At 47.2% G+C, this 17,740-nt stretch overlaps 1 protein-coding gene across 1 annotated transcript in view; it reads right to left on the bottom strand.

The window, feature by feature from the left end:
• LOC123456047 (myomegalin-like) overlaps positions 1-17,740 on the bottom strand; it is a 136,806-nt gene that overhangs the window by 50,160 nt on the left and 68,906 nt on the right. The window contains exon 4 of the mRNA XM_045138661.1: positions 316-426. Within this exon, the coding sequence (XP_044994596.1) occupies positions 316-426 (111 nt within the window). The remainder of the gene's footprint in view (positions 1-315; positions 427-17,740) is intronic.

Raw genomic sequence — 17,740 nt, 5'->3', positions numbered from 1 at the left:
ACACCTGCCTGAGCCACCACCTCCACGCGTGTTTAATAAAAACCGCAAACTTCCACGCTGCCCCCATCTCACTGCTAAAACCCCAGCAGATGGGAAGAGAGGTTCGGGAGGAGGCACCAGGCGCCGGGGAGGGGAACCGGGCTGGTCCAAGGTGCCTGGACCCGGCTGCGCAGTGCTCAGTGCAGGAGGCCCCGGGGGTGGGGGTGTCTCAGGATGGCCCTGGGGTGTCCCGGGGCTGGGGGTGGGGGGTGTCTCAGGATGGCCCTGGGGTGTCCCGGGGCTGGGGTGGCCCCCGCGCCCGCCCTGCGCACTCACCCGCTTGTAGACGTCCTCCCGGCTGGCCTCATACTTCTGCTGCATGCGCTCCTCCAGGAAGTAGATGCGCAGCTTGAGGCTGAAGTTCTCCTTCTTCAGGTCATTGAGGTGCTGGGACAGAGTGCGGTATCCATTAGACATGGTGGGCGACCCATGGGGAGGAGCATGCCCGCTCCGATCGCCCCTCACCCCAGGAGCGCGCGGCGGCGCCGGGGCATGGGGACCCGCAGCCCCGGGGGTGCGGACAGGGCGCAAGGACGGGGACACCGCGGGACTCCACGGGCACTGGCTCGGCTCTGGGCACCCTCGCGCTGCGGCTTTCCTCGTCGTTCTCTCCTCTCTCTCTCTCTCTCTCTCTCTTTTTTTTAAACCTCGGGGAGATATTTGCGGAATCCCTGACAGAGGAACACGCTGTGTGAACCAGGCACAAGTGGTGTAACCCGACTCCGGGCCGGGCCAGGCTGTCACCGTCCTGGAGCCTCCAGGCCAAGTGCTGGTAGTTAACAGCTTCTTGGGAAAGACAAGGGCTGAGCCCCCTCCTCCATCGCCACCACCACCCAGACGCTTCCAGGAAGTGGGGAGGGGACACTGGGGTCACAAAACAACAGAAGGGGGAAAAAAAAAAAAATCAAGGTATGCTAACTCCTGGTGGCTGACTTGGGACAATAAAACGCAAAGGAGTGGGACCAGGAGCAAAAATAAAATGAAATAAGGTGGTGGGCTGCGGAGATGGCTTAGCGGGTGAAGGCACTGGCCTGCCCCAGGGAAGCCTAAGGACACAGGTTCGATGCCCCAGTACCCACGTAAGCCAGATGCGCAAGGTGGTGAATGAGTCTGGAGTTCCTTTGCAGCAGCTGGAGGCCCTGGTGCTCCCATTCTCTCGCTCTCTTTCTCTTTCTACCTCCTCTTCTCCTCTCTCTCTCTCTCTCCCTCATAAATAAAAATAAACCTGGCGTGGTGGCACACATCTTTAATCCCAGCACCCAGATGCAGAGGTAGGAGGATCACAGTGAGTTCAAGGCCACCGTGAGATTACATAGTGAATTCCAGGTCAGCCTGTGCTACAATGAGACCCTATCTCGAAAAAGAAAGAGAAAAATAAATAAATAAATATAAATAATTAGCTATAAAAAAAAAAAGAACAAGTTTGCCCTAGGAAAGGGCACATGTCCACAAAATGGCTCATGTCGCCTTTTCTGTCGGGTGCAAATCTTAAAAAGTACAACCACCCAGAGGAGCCTCGAAGTTCCCTCAGCAACACGGAGCTCTGACCTCCTGCCTCAGCCCCACTCCTGGTGGTTTTCAGCCCCAGAAGCAGTTACATTAATCGCCTGTACTCCGTGCTCCCTGTCCCAACAGATACTCCACAGCCACTCAGAAGAAAGAGTGTATCCCAGCTGAGTGGAATCTTTTTATTTTTAACTTTTTTTTGGAGTTCTTTTTTTTAAAAAATTTTCATTAGCATTTTCCATGATTATAAAAAACAATCCCATGGTAATTCCCTCCCTCCCTCCCCCTTTCCTCTTTGAAATTCCATTCTCCATCATATTACCTCCCCATCTCAATCACTGTACTTACATATATACAATATCAACCTATTAAGTACCCTCCTCCCTTCCTTTCTCTTAATTTTTTGTTTATTTTTATTGATTTATTTTAGAGCGACTGACAGAGAGAGAAAGAGGCAGATATTGAGAGAGAGAGAGAGAATGGGCGCGCCAGGGCCTCCAGCCACTGCAAACGAACTGCAGACACATGCGCCCCCTTGTGCATCTGGCTAATGTGGCTCCTGGGGAATTGAACCGAGGTCCTTTGGCTTCACGGGCAAGCGCTTAACCGCTAAGCCATCTCTCTAGGCCCTGAGTGGAATCTTTGCAAACTGTTTACCAGTGGAGCGCACACAATGGGAGAGTGTAGGGTGTCCGTCCCCCCCCCCCCCCGCCTTGGGGAAAAAGGGATGGGAGAAAGAGAGTGTGGAAGTACCAGGAGCTGTCATCCCGGAGCCCAGAGCTTTCACCACTCGCTGGTTCTTAATTCCGGCACCTGCCAAATGGAACCAGGCTCTCATCACCAGATCCTGCTCATAAAACGGTTTAAGACCCTTTGAGTGGCAGCTGCAACATTGGCAGGAAGTATTATTCATGCCAGTCACGTGGGACCCTGAAAGTGACCAGGGGACAGCCCCACAGCACAGACCCCAAACCGGGTTCTTGATTTCGTGATACCAGGTTTGGAGACATGTGCAAGGGAAACTTCCCAAAGTCTGTGTTTAATTCAAGTCAGCACTCGCTTCTTCCCCAACCTTTCATTTTTCCAGTCCTTTCTCAGCCTTCATCACAACCCCACCCAACATCTCCTCAGCACCCACTGTAGCTCAGGGGTGCTGAGGATCCCCGCAGTGGCGGCAGAGCGGCTGGAGGACGGGCGCGGAGGGCTCTGTGTCTGAATTCTCTGTGCTTAGCATCCATGACACCCTCCCTCCGTACATGTGGAATTCATGGGTGGGTAAGGATTCCACACATATTCTAGGTCTTGCTGATCTGCTGTGTTATCTATAAGCTAGTTTGCCTAGACCTTTCTCATAATGTAAAAAAAAAAAAAAAAAGTTGTTTTAGGACTAGAGAAATGGCTTGGTGGTTAAGGTGCTTGCCTGCAAAGCCTAAGGACCCAGGTTCAATTTTCCAGGTCCTGCATAAGCCAGACGCACAAGGTGGTGCATGCATCTGGGGCTCATTTGCAGTGGCTAGAGGCCCTTTTTCTCTCTCTCTCTATCCCTCTCCCTGTCTCTAATAAATAAATAAATAATTTTTAAGTTGTTTTAGCAATTCCAAAGAAACTACATTTGTTAGAATGGCACTGCTTTTTTTTTTTTGTTTGTTTGTTTGTTTTGTTTTGTTTTGTTTTTTTACTTTTTCAAGGTAGGGTCTCACTCTGTTCCAACCTGACCTAGAATTCACTATGGAGTCTCAGGGTGGCCTCAAACTCACGGCAATCCTCCTACCTCTGCCTCCCGAGTGCTGGGATTAAAGGCGTGCGCCGCCACGCTAGGCCCAGAATGGCACTGTTTTAAAAAAACTTAAGAATGTTTAGCTCATTTACCTAAGTTTATATACCCACCAGGACCTCCTCCCCAAACTCCATTTCTTTTTCTTTTTTTCTTTTTATTTATTTGTTTATTTGACAGAGAAAGAGGGAGAGGGAGAGAGAGAGAGAGAGAATGGGTGTGCCAGGACCTCCATCCACTGCAAACAAACTCCAGACATGTGTGCCCCCTTGTGCATCTGGCTAACGTGGGTCCTGGGGAATCAAACCTGGGTCCTTTGGCTTTGCAGGCAAAGCCTTAACCACTAGCCATCCCTCCAGCCCCCAAACTCCATTTTTATCTGACTCCTTGGTAAAAATTTCTGCCTCACTATAACCAGTTTATCCTTGTGGTATCCTCTCTACACATCATATTTCTTCATGAGAGTCCATTTTGATTTGTACTGACTCAGTACTTGAAGTTGTTGGGACCAGAATCTTTCGAGTCACTCCTGACTCACTGTCTGTTATATGCATCACCTCATCTGTCTGCAAACCCTATTGCTTCCGCCTGTATATCACAGGTTCCAAGGACCACTGCTGCATGATATCTTTTCCACTATGGCACAAAATGCCACTGTCTCTCTCCAGGGATAATTGAAGAGCTCCCTTTACTGGTTTCCCTGCTCTTGTCCTGGAATTCATCTGCAGGGGCAAGAGGCCCTGGAGCACCCATTCTCTCCCTCTCTCTCTTCTTGCAAAGAAATGAGAAATATTTAAAAAGAAAAGGAAATAAAAGTTGGGCTGGAAAGACTGCGTAATGGTTAAGATGCTTGCCTGAAAAGCCTAGTGTCCCAGGTTTGATTCCCCAGTACTCATGTAAAGCCAGATGCACAAAGTGGCACATGCATCTGGAGTTTGTTCATAGTGACTAAAGGCCCTGGCATGCCCACACGCTTTCTCTCTCTCTCTCTCGGCTTACAAACAAATAAATAAAATTTTAAAGAAAGAAAAAGAAAAATTAAGGCCAGGCGTGGTGGTGCACGCCTTTAATCCCAGCACTCGGGAGGCAGAGGTAGGAGGTTCTCCGAGAGTTTGAGGCCACCCTGAGACTCCATAGTGAATTCCAGGTCAGCCTGAGCCAGAGTGAGACCCTACCTCGACAAACCAAAAAGAAAAAGAAAAAAGAAAAATGAAAAATTGAGCCACACCTTTATTCCCTGCCCTCAGAAGGCAGGGATAGGAGGATCGCTGTGAGTTCAAGCTCAGCCTGGAACTACGGAGTGAGTTCCATGTCAACCTGGGATAGAGTGAGACCCTACTTGGAAAAAAAAGAAAAGAAAAAGAAAGAAGGAAAGTGCATTTCTTCACTAGAGCATATTCTTAAAAAAAAAAAAAAAAAGGACTGGAAGGATGGCTTAGCAGTTAAGGAGTTTGCCTACAAAGCTAAAGGACCCAGGTTCGATTCCCCAGGACCACCGTTAGCCAGGTGCACAAGGAGGCGGACGCGTCTGGAGTTCGTTTGCGGTGACTGGAGGCCCTGGCGTGTCCATTCTCTCCCTCCTTCCCTTCCTTCCTCCCTCTCTCTCTCTCTCTCTCTCTCTCTCTCCCTCTCTCTCCCTCTCTCTCTGTTAAACAAACAAACAAATAAATAAATAAACATATCATGTTACTTCTCTTCCAGAAACCCCCATTATCTCTCTGCCCAACTTTCCAGTAAAGGGTGATGCTAGTTTATCAGCACTTAAGACCTGGTCCCTTTCTGAACCAGTAATTAAGCTGTGGGCTCCTCTGGCCTCACTGGGTTTGATTATAAAGAGCACACCCAAAGGTGTTTGTCCTTAGAAAAGCTTTTTCTTTTTTTTAAATAAGTGATTATTCTAACAAACTAAGGCAGCACAGAAGTGGATTTCATCCCAGAGTCTGACAGATGGAGAGCAGTATTTGGAAATGATAATAACCAAAGGGCAAAGCTGGGCATGGTGGCGCACGCCTTTAATCCCAGCACTTGGGAGGCAGAGGTAGGAGGGTCGCCGTGGGTTCAAGGCCACTCTGAGACTACATAGTGAGTTCCAGGTCAGCCTGAGCTAGATTGAGACCCTACCCCTACCTTGCAAAACAAAACAAAAAGAAAAAAAATAGTCGGCTAGAGAGATGGCTTAGCAGTTAAGGCGTTTGCCTGCAAAGCCAAAGGACCTCGGTTCCATTCCCCAGGACCCACCTAAGCCAGACGCACAAGGTGGCACATGTGTCTGGAGTTCATTTGCAGTGGCTGGAGGCCCAGGTGCGGCCATTCTCTCTCTCTCTCTCTGCCTCTTTCTCTCTCAAACAAATAAATAAATAAAATAAATTTTAAAAATCAATTAGGCAGAAGTTGCCAGGGAAGGGAGAAGCAGAGAACTGGCACTTTGCTTCCTCTTAAAGGAAGGAGGTTGGCATGGGTGGAAAATGGTCCAGGACATTAGAACTGAAGCCAGGGGCTTGCCCGGAGTGGAACGGAGGGAATGGTAGGGGGAGGGGCCCACAGAGGAGGACCTGACAGTCCAGGGAGGAGCCTGGCACTTGCTCCTTGAGGCTGAGCCTGGATCTCACCAGGGAAAAAAGGACAAGGAGGACGGACGGTGGACGGGGAGGCAGGGCGAAGAACCGCCCACGGCGGGGTAGATGCTGGGAGCTGTACCCGGCCTTGCAGAAGCTGCGCGCTGGTTAGGAGCTAAAACTCCTGCAGCTTTTACGAGAATCTTCTGCTTTGTCCCTCCTTGGCCCCGTAGCCTGTCTCAGATCTTTTCTCTCCTAAGAGCGGTCCCGCACTGGTCATTCCTTAGTTTCTTCCCTCTGCTTCTTCCCTAAGGGATTACTCTTGGACCGGAAACAGGACCGCAGTCATGACTCCATCAAGGCTGACAATAGGAAGACTGTCGCCCAGCTGTCCTGTGCCACGCTCCATTAACACGACCAACTGTCGCGGCGGCCTTTAAAAAGCTCAGCTTGACAATTGCCTCATCACCTCCGGACCCCCCAGGGAGCGCCTACGGTGGAACCGCCTGGAAACTCACCGATCTCCCAGCAGCATCTCCCTTAGAAGAAACGCTCCTGAGCTGGAGGGATGGCTTAGCGGTTAGACGCTTGCCTGTGAAGCCTAAGGACCCCGGTTCGAGGCTCGGTTCCCCAGGTCCCACGTTAGCCAGATGCACAAGGGGGCGCACGCGTCTGGAGTTCGTTTGCAGAGGCTGGAAGCCCTGGCGCGCCCATTCTCTCTCTCCCTCTATCTGTCTTTCTCTCTGTGTCTGTCGCTCTCAAATAAATAAACAAAAAAAATTAAAACAAAGTTCCTCTCCACCAGAAATGATTAATCATCTTAATAGACACATTCATTATAAATAGAATAGCATTTCCATAGTTTATACTATAATTTGATATCTGCGATAATTCCTGTTTTTGTAGTTTTGAAAAAAATACATGGTTTTAAATAAGTGTGGCAAGTGGAGCAAAAGAAGTGTTTTTCTTTATATATATAATTTAAAAAAATTATTTATTGATTTTTTAAAATATCTTTTATTTATTTATTTATTTGAGAGAGAGAAAGAGGCAGAGGGACAGAGAGAGAGAGAGAATGGGTGCATCAGGGCCTCTAGCCACTGCAAAGGAACTCCAGATGCGTGCACCCCCTTGTGCATCTGGTGTATGTGGGTCCTGGAGAATCAGGTCCTTTGGCTTTGCAGGCAAATGCCTTAACTGCTAAGCCATCTCTCCAGCCCCCTGAGTTTTTCTTTTTTAATTAAAAGGTTGTACTCTTAGACCCCCCTTCCCCTATTCCAATTCTGCCGAAGGCTTTTCTTCCGTGAGGTCACCCGTTTTTGCTGTGGGGACCAAGAGGCCTCAGTCAGACTCTGGAGGAGGGGGCACAGTGTGCCTTAGGCTATTCCCACACACCCTGGGGCTCTTACACCCCTCTTCTGCAATGTTCCCGAGTCTTGGAGGGCAAGATAGGCATCTGACTTAGTGTCGCTTTCTCTGTAGCCTCGGGCTCTGTTTGGACGAGGTCTGAGTGACCACAGTGCCTGTGCTATCTCCCTGGAACTGGGCCTCATGCTGGCCGGGAGAGGAGTATCCGAGTCACCCCTTCCTCTGCAACGACCTGTGGGCCCTGAGAGAATGAGGTGGAGGCAACGCATCTCATGGGAGATAGTCAGCTCTCCTGACGTACTGATGCACCCCTTGTTCTCCCCAGTATTCTCCTCCTCCATCCGCTCTACATGACCCGTTAAGGAGCTAGAGAGCTGGGGCCTACCTGCTATAGTTTATATATATATATACATATACATATACATACATACATACATATATATATATATATATATATATATATATTTTTTTTTTTTTTGCACTGGGGGTGCAGGACCTCTTGTCACTGCAAATGAACTCCAGACACATGCACCACTTTGTGCATCTGGTTTTACACGGGTACTGGGGAATTGAACCTCAGGCCAACCCAGGCTGGCAGGCTTTGTAAGCAAGCACTTTCAACCACTGAGCCATGTCCCAAGCCCCTGCTATCGTTATTATTGCTTGTTTATTTATTTACTTTTGGGGGTTTTCGGGGGGGTATGGCTTGGAGGTAGGGTCTCACTCTAGCTCAGGCTGACCTGGAACTTACTATGTGGTCTCAGGGTGACTTTGAACTCATGGTGAGCCTCCTACCTCTGCCTCCCAAGTGCTGGGATTAAAGGCATGCGCCACCGTGCCCGGCTTCAAATAAGCCTTTTTTGTCAGGTATTTGGTCACAACAACCAGAAAAGTCATTAATCCTCTTTTGTGGTACTTAAGTATTTATTTTTAAGTAGACAATGTATGATCATTATAGACATATTAATCTAGGTGGGACCATATGGAATTGTGGAAAAAGCAACCGATTTTTTTGAGCCGAGGACACCTAGGTTCAAATCTCAGCCCTGCTATTTTCTAACTGTGTGATTTAGGGGCAACCAGTAAATGCTGATTGGAAATGGGAAAGTATTCAGGAAATTGGGATCAAAGCAGGTTACCAAGAAGATTACAATTATATCTGTATGTACATATATGTATGTATATGTACATCTAGTCTATTACATATAATAACTTTTGTTTGTTCATCCAAAGGCAAATAGAATTAAAAATAAACAACGGATACACAAACAAACTTTTATTATTATTTTTTTACATACTTGTTGTTTGTGAAATAGCTCATACTTTTAAAAGACTATTTTTTTGTTTTGTTTTTGTTTTTCAAGATCAGGTCTCACTCTAGCCCAGGCCGACCTGGAATTCACTATGTAGTCTCAGGGTGGCCTCGAACTCATGGTGATCCTCCTACCTCTGCCTCCCGAGGGCTGGGATTAAAGGCGTGCACCACCACGCCCCGGCTTTAAAAGACTATTCTAAAGGTAACGAAAATAGGAATTACAGGGAAGTCACTTTCAATTATGTCAGGGTAAGTACGTTCTCCAGTGGCATTGGAGGAAGTGAATTTATTACCACCCCATCCATATATTTATACATGTAGAATTGTAGTGAGCATTCACGTTATGTGAAAGAGTAGGTTTCCTGTCACAAAATGGATTTGGGAGACTTGGAGATGTGGCACAGAGGGTAAGAACTCTTCCTGCGCAAGCATGAGAGCCTAAGTTTGATACCCAGCACCCACTTGTTTGTCACCCCAGCACTGAGGGGTTTGGAGACAAAAGGAACTCCGGGGCTCCCTGGTCTAACCAAAAACCAGTGAACTCCAGTCCAAGTTCAGTGAGGGGTTCTGTCTCAGGGAACCAGGGCAGAAGCGAAATGAAGGACACCTGATTTCCTCCACACGCATGTTCCCATGGCACACGTACCTGCACATGCATGTGAACACACATGTACGCACATACACACACGGGACCTAAATAGAACTAAGGAACCATCGGTTAAGGTATTATTAAAAGTCTTCACAAGCCAGGCATGGTGGCGCACGCCTTTAATCCCAGCATTCGGGAGTCAAAGGTAGTGGGATGTCTGTGAGTTGAAGGCCAGCCTGGGACTACATAGTGAATTCCAGATCAGCCTGGGCCAAAGTGATTCTCTACCTCAATTAAAAAAAAAAAAAAACAACAAACAAACCCGGGGTTGGAGAGATGGCTTAGTGGTTAAGCGCTTGCCTGAGAAGCCTAAGGACCCCGGTTCGAGGCTCGGTTCCCCAGGTCCCACGTTAGCCAGATGCACAAGGGGGCGCACGCGTCTGGAGTTCGTTTGCAGAGGCTGGAAGCCCTGGCGCGCCCATTTTCTCTCTCTCCCTCTACCTGTCTTTCTCTCTGTGTCTGTCACTCTCAAATAAATAAATAAAAAATGAACAAAAAATATTAAAAAAAAAAAACCCAGGGCTGTAGAGATGGCTTATCAGTTAAGGTGTTTACCTGCAAAGCCTAAGGACCCAGGTTCAATTCTCCAGGACCCACATTAGCCAGATGCACATGGTGGCGCATGCATCTGGTGCTCATTTGCAGTGGCTGGAGGCCCTGATGTGCCCATTCTTCCCCCCTTCTCTTTATCTATCGCTCTCAAATAAATACATTTAAATTTAAAAATGAAGTACAAGATATGCTATGACATGGAAACTGTGAAAACATTAATGTGAAAAAAAGGTAAGCACAAAATGTCATTTAGTATATGATTCCATTTATATGAAATGTTCAGAAATGATGTTCTGAGTAGATCCATAGAAAAAGGAGATTGGTGATTTCTGGGGACAGGAGAAAGGGAAGTGGAGTGACTGCTAATGATCACGAAGTATCTCTGAGGAGAAGATGTTCTGGAATCAGATGGTAGTGAAAGCTACTTGACTCTGCTTTGTACAGTGAACAAAGGCAAATCTTGTGTGGTACGTAAACCATAGCTCAATAAAAATGTCAGCACGCCCTTAATCCCAGCCCTCGGGAGGCAGAGGTAGGAGGAGCGCCGTGAGTTTAAAGCCACCCTGAGACTACAGAGTTAATTCCAGGTCAGCCTGGACCAGAGTGAGACCCTACCTAGAAAAACCTAAAATAAAATAAAATAAAATAAAATAAAATAAAATAAAATAAAATAAAATAAAATAATGTGTTGTCTTTTTAACCTAATCCTTTGCTTTTTTTTTTTTTTAAGAGTTTTTTTTTAAATTACACTTACTTATTTGCAAGCAGAGAGAGAGAGAGATGAGAGAGAATGGGCACGTCAGGGCCTCTAGCCATTGCAAACAAACTCCAGACACATACAACTGGCTAACGTGGATCCTGGGGAATCAAACCTGGGTCCTTTGGCTTCGCAGGCAAAATGCCTTAACCACTAAGCCATCTCTCCCACCCCTTGGTTTGTTTATTTTGAAAATGGTCTCACTCTAGCCCAGGCTGAGCCAGAATTCACTCTGTCATCTAGGCTAGCCTTTAGCTCATGGCGATCTTCCTCTCTCAGCCTCCTGCATGCTGGATTAAAGGCATGCTTCACCATGCCTGGTTTCCTCTGCTTGTAACAAATAAACTTTTATGACGAATATTCATTTTATACTTTAATTCAACTTAACCCACTCAGGGAATGACTTAGAACTGATGATGCCTCAACATAGTGTGCATCAGTCTTAGATCACGGGACCCTAACAGAAGAACCTGAAAGTGCCCTACAATGGCCCTTCAATTCTGGTAACTGAAGATTTTAAGTTTTAGGCCAGGCACAGTGGTGCAATCCCAGGCCTTGGGAGGGAGAGATAGGAGGATTGCTGAGAGTTTGAGGCCATCCTGAGACTACATAGTGAATTCTAGCTCAGCCTGAGGGAGACCCTACCTCAAAAAGCCAAAAAAAAAAAAGGCTGGTGGGATGGCTTAGCGATTGGTTAATCATTGCCAAAAGACCTGCAAAGCCTAAGGACCCAGGTTTGACTCCCCAGGACCCACGTTAGCCAGATGCACAAGGGGGCGCATGCATCTGGAGTTTGTTTGCAGTGGCTGGAAGCCCTGTCGCACCCATTCTCTCTCTCTCCCTCTCTCTCTGTCAAATAAATAAATAAGATAAAAATAGAAAAAGATCTTAAGTTTTATCATAATGTAAAGCTTTATTATAATCCTCAGATAAAACTGATCAAAATATGATTTACTTTGTATTTGGAAACAATAAAAACATATCACAAGGCCAGCCTGACGGATGTGTGTGATGTTGACACACTTCCTAACAAGGAAAATGTCAACCAAGGTCAGTCAACTTGGTCTTCCAACTCTCCATCTGTTTCACTCGAATGGGGTCTCTGCCTAGGGTCCCAGTTGCCAATTACTGATATCAACCTCAGAAAGACTGTAAATGCCACAAAAACCTGGCTCCCCCCACCCACCCACCTTTGGGATGGTACACTGAACAAATCTCTGTTTCTCAACTTTGTTTCTGAAATTTCAACAGCTATTCCTCAAGTCCCAGAGCATTTAAATGCTAAACTATTAATTTTATGTTCTGCACACTGATAGCCTTTTTTTCTTATCTTTTTTTTTTTTTTTAGGTAGGGTCTCACTCTGGTCCAGGCTTGCCTGGAATTAACTATGTAGTCTCAGGGTGGCCTCGAACTCTTGGTGATCCTCCTGTCTCCACCTCCTGAGTGCTGGGATTAAAGGCATGGACCACCATCCCAGGCTTATTTTATTTCTTATTTTTGGTTTTCCAAGGTAGGGTCTCGCTCTAGCCCAGAGTGACCTCGAACTCATGGTGATCCTCCTACCTCTGCCTCCCAAGTGCTGGGATTAAAGGCGGGCACCACCATGCCTGGCTGATAGCCTTTTCCAGGAGAGCTAACTACAGGCTGATCAAAGAGCTCTGGGAAGCTTCCCCAGTTACCTAGAGGATGGGGGTTCACATGAGGGCCCTGTTTTTCCTTTCTCCACCTCGCCACACACTCACACCACCTCCAGTCCTGGAATAGCGAGATGACATCATCACCCGCTCCACTTGAGCGCTCCGAACCCTCTAACCAAAACAAAACAAATAATTTCCCTGGCCACCAAAAATAGACGGCCCAGCCATAAATAGTTCCACCAGACACAATCCCATGAGCGACACGGCAAAAGTGACAAGCGGGCTGTGGTGAAGTCGGGAGCGCCCCAGCCCCGCTTCCAGCTCCCCCACTGGGCTCCCCACCGTTTATCCCAATAAACGCCCGCAGGACTTGCTGTGTGTCCACAACTGGGTCCGTCAGAAAGACGGCTTTCTGAGCTTCTGTAATTCGAAGGAAACTAGTAATCAGTGACCTCCTCTTTTCCTCAAAATTTTCAGTCGTCCTTTCCCCATCCTTCTCTGTGAGGGAAGGTGGCTCTGGACGCCCGATGGTCCAGTGGCGTTATGAATGACCGGGACTCGGTCAGCAATACAAACTTGGCAGAATGCCAGTTCTGCTGGGGGGAATCAGAGCCAGCATGTGGCCCGGTGGACGCTCTAGTGCTCCGGCCGTGGCAAAAGCCTCCAACTTGGGTCTATTTTATTTATTTATTTGAGAGAGAGAGAGAAAAGCAGAGAAAGAGAGACAGCTAGAGAGAGAGAATGGATGCGCCAGGGTCTCCAGCCACTGCAAACGAACTCCCGATGTGTGCTCCCCTTTGTGCGTCTGGCTTTTGTGGGTCCTGGGGAATCGAACCTGGGTCCTTAGGCATTGCAGGTCAGTGCCTTAACTGCTAAGCCATTTCTCCAGCCTCAACTTTTGTTTATTTATTCAGTTTACAGAGAGAAAAGAGAGGCAGATAGAAAAAGAATGGGCATGTCGGGGCCTCTAGCCACTGCACATGAACTCCAGACGCATGCTCCATCTTGTGTATCTGGCTTACGTGGGTACTGGCAAATCAAACCTGTGTCCTTAGGCTTTGCAAGCAAGAGCTTTAACTGCTAAGCCATGTCTCCAGCCCCAGCCTCAGACTTCTGAAGGTACTATTTTGTCTGTGACCTTTAGGAATTCTATGTGTGGCAGTATTCACACAGAATGTCTTCCTGCCTCAAGCAACTCTGACTTTGACCCCTCAACTCATCCTTAAGTAATTAACTCATATATGGTCTACGACGGGAAGCCTAGGTAAGCTTCCCTCCTCAGGGTTTCTACAGGTCTGGCCACCAGTCTGCCCTGTCGCCATCATGACACACGGAGGGTGTGGGGCTGTCTCTCCAATTACATTTAAGAGTTATTTAAGGGCAGGAAGGATATTCTTTTCTTCCAAAAGTAAATCACTTCCTTAGACTTTGGCTTGTGTCGCTATATTTTAATTATCATAAACAGCATTATGTGTTTGTTCCGGGTCTCTTTCTCAGTGGATGACGTAACCCAGCACTTGCCCATGTAGGAAAGCTTGCCACCACTCATTCTAAAGCCCAACAGACAAGGCCATGCCGACCATATACCAGGACCTCCGCTGGTCACTGTATTTAGTAATGGAAAGATAACATAGTTCCTGCTATGATGAAGCTCAGAAAAGATGACTCCGTTTTTTAAAATTTATCTTTTATTGGCAACTTCCATAATTGTAAACAATACCCCATGGTAATTCCCTCCCTACCCCCACTTTCCCCTTTGAAGTGCCACTCTCCATCAAATCCCCTCCCCCTCTCAATCAGTCTCTTATTTTGATGTCATGATCTTTTCCTCTTATTATGATGGTCTTGTGTAGGGAGTGTCAGGCACTGTGAGGTCATGGATGTCCAGGCCATTTTGTGTCTGGAGGAGCACGTTGTAAGGAGTCCCACCCTTCCTTTGGCTCTTACATTCTTTCCACCACCCCTTCCGCAATGGACCCTGAGCCTTGGAAGGTGTGATAGAGATATTGCAGTGCTGAGCACTCCTCTGTCACTTCTTCTCAGCACCATGGTGCCTTCTGAGTCATCCCAAGGTCACTGCCAAGAAACGATGACTTCTGAACAAGTAACTCACATAAAGAGCAAGTTCAAGGTCCTCTGGAGGCTCACAGCAGCATGACAACGAAGTCTTGGATGAAAATCGAGAGATGACTTGGCGATATGTCATTGTTGCGGTTTGGGTGCATTTGCTTGAAAACTTGGTCCTCGGTGGGCGATCGCTATCTTGGGCGGTGGTGAACGCAGGGCCTTAGCTGGCAGATAGAGCCAGAGAGGCAGGGCTTGAGGGTTACAGGCACACTCCACTTGTGCCCTGCGCCCTCTGCTGCCTGACCTACCAAGATGTGAGCCGGCACCTCCCGCTCACACTGCGACAGTCAGGGGACACTCCCACCGTCAAGCCCCTCAGGGATGGGCTGCATCCCCTGAGCCTTGCGCCAGAGTCAATCCTTCCTTCCTCAACTTGTTTCCCTCAGGCTTTCTGTCACAGCAACAGGAAAAGTGACTAGGACAGTCATTCTTAGGGCTCTCCTTCATTGGCTCTACACGCAGGTGTCGCAGGCAGGTCCGCATTCCTGCTAGAAATCACCCGACTATCTCCAGCCCAATAACAGAGACTTTCTGGCCGAAAGGATCAAGTAACTTTGGTAACCTCACCCCGTCAGTTCACTGGGTTTCCATATGCACGCTGTAAGTGTTGGCTTCGACACTTTGCCATCAGGATATTACATCTTTTACAATACGGTGCTCCACAATTTTTTTTTTAAATTTTTATTAGCATTTTCCATGATTATAAAAAAAATATCCCATGGTAATTCCCTCCCTCCCCACCCCCACACTTTCCCCTTTGAAATTCCATTCTCCATCATATTACCTCCCCATCACAATCATTGTAATTACATATATACAATATCAACCTATTAAGTATCCTCCTCCCTTCCTTTCTCTTCCCTTTCTGTCTCCTTTTTAACTTACTGGCCTCTGCTACTAAGTATTTTCATTCTCACACAGAAGCCCAGTCATCTGTAGCTAGGATCCACATATGAGAGAGAACATGTGGCGCTTGGCTTTCTGGGCCTGGGTTACCTCACTTAGTATAATCCTTTCCAGGTCCACCCATTTTTCTGCAAATTTCATAACTTCATTTTTCTTTACCGCTGAGTAGAACTCCATTGTATAAATGTGCCACATCTTCATTATCCACTCATCAGTTGAGGGACATCTAGGCTGGTTCCATTTCCTAGCTATTATAAATTGAGCAGCAATAAACATGGTTGAGCACGTACTTCTAAGGAAATGAGATGAATCCTTAGGATATATGCCTAGGAGTGCTATAGCTGGGTCATATGGTAGATCAATGTTTAGCTGTTTTAGGAACCTCCACACTGATTTCCACAATGGCTGGATCAGACTGCATTCCCACCAGCAGAGTAGAAGGGTTCCTCTTTTTCCACATCCCCGCCAACATTTATGATCATTTGTTTTCAGGATGGTGGCCAATCTGACAGGAGTGAGATGGAATCTCAATGTAGTTTTAATCTGCATTTCCCTGATGACTAGTGACGTAGAACATTTTTTTAGGATGCTTATAGGCCATTCGTATTTCTTCCTTTGAGAACTCTCTATTTAGCTCCATAGCCCATTTTTTGATTGGCTTGTTTGATTCCTTATTATTTAACTTTTTGAGTTCTTTGTATATCCTAGATATTAATCCTCTATCAGATATATAGCTGGCTCCACATTTATGCATTGCTTCGTGTTGAAAATGCTGTCGTGCATCGGTTTACTTTCTAATGCTCCTTCAGGCCCCTGGCCAGATGTAGTCTTTGCTAAGAAGCTTTCCCTGAGCCCTTCCGCCGTGCAGCCCCCAGCCCCTGGCTGTGCTGTGTACCCCACTTCACTTCCGTCATCACACTGTGTACGTTGTGTTACAAACTGCACCCAGAGCCAGTCTCTCTACCCTACAGCTCTTCTCTTTGGCAATGCTGCTTAGAAGTGAACATTTTGGTGAAGGTCTGTGGAATGACTATGAGCCTCTGGAAAGTAATGTTTAAAAGGGTAAAAAGGCCGGGCATGGTGGCGCACGCCTTTAATCCTGACACTTGGGAGGCAGAGGTAGGAGGACTGCTGAGAGTTTGAGGCCACCGTGAGACCACATAGTGTCAGCCTGAGCTAGAGTGAAACCCTACCTCAGGGGGGGGGGGGGAAATCAGATAAAAAGAGGGCTGGAGAGATTGCTTAGTGGTTAGGGCACTTGCCTGAGAAGCCTAAGGACCCAGGTTCAATTTCCCAGCAACCATGTAAACTAGATGCACATGATGGCACATGCGTCTGGAGTTCGCTTGCAGTGGCTAGAGGTCCTGGCATACCCATTTTTTCCCCCTCTCTCTCCTCTCTCTTTCTCTCTCATAAATAAATAAAACTAAAATGTTTTAAAAAGTTAAAAGGCGAAAATAAAAACCATTCTTATAAATGACGAAAGCTTATGATTTCTCCCTTCTCAGCTAGTAATGTTTAAGACATCCATGAATGCAAACCCAGCATGCCTGGGATTCTGGTTATGAAAGCAGAGATGCCAGTTTTTTTTTTTTTTTTTAAGGAAAATAAAGTTTCCAGCAGAAAAAAAAAAAAATCAAGGCTGCAATTACAGAGAAACAGCCAAGAAGCACCAAGATGGCGGCTTAGTGGTGACGCTGACATGACCCAGATTTGCCTAAATTAACAAAGAACACAAGACTGTGGCAATTCAGAGTTCTGTGAAGGGGGGGAAAAAAAGGTCAAAAAAAAATTCCTCCCTCCTTTAGCTTCCGCCCCCGCCCCCTCCCCCCGCCCCCTTACAGACTTTACAATCCAAGTGGAAAAGTTTGCCAGGATGGGCATGACCTCAAGAGGCTGGCTCACTGTGGTTAGAACCAGGCTGCCAGGAAAGAGCTGGCTTCAGTCAACGGAGAACCCTGCGGCTGGTCTGCTGGCATTTTCAGATTAAAGACGGCATTATTAGGCGGTAGGTAAGCAGGGATGGAGCAGGGAGGCTGCCTCTTGATTTTATAGCCCCAAATGACTGGGCATTTTGATTCTGTGTGTAAGACCACACCGCTCACATCCTGCCGGCGGAGCCTCCCCTCTCTGAATGGGGCTTTTATTTCTGCAAGAGACCTGGAGCCACCCCAGGACGGTTGCTTCACGCCTGCGTGACCTCCAGCCAGTTATTTGCTGTCTGATCTCTTTGCTGGTATAATGGATGCCGTATCAATGTCCGTCTCCTAAGTTAGGAAAATGATCTGAAACTACCCCAGCGTTGGGGAGGCAGAATAAGAGGATAACTTGGGTCTTCCTGGCTATGCTGTCTAGCCAAATATGTGAGCTCTGGGTTCAGCAAGAGACTGCCTCAAAGAATAAGGTGGGGAATGGGAGAGGAAAACACTCAGCAATGGCTTCCACACACACAAGCACCTGTGGTCTATACGCACACATACACACATGCACACACACCACACACCATACATACATATACACACACACATGCAAAAAAATAGATTACAGGTCCACA

The sequence above is a fragment of the Jaculus jaculus genome, chromosome 19 (genome assembly GCF_020740685.1).
Source record: "Jaculus jaculus isolate mJacJac1 chromosome 19, mJacJac1.mat.Y.cur, whole genome shotgun sequence".
Lineage (NCBI taxonomy): Eukaryota > Metazoa > Chordata > Mammalia > Rodentia > Dipodidae > Jaculus > Jaculus jaculus.
Note: the sequence above shows the minus strand (reverse complement) of the source record. Positions and strands in the feature narration are given on the sequence as shown.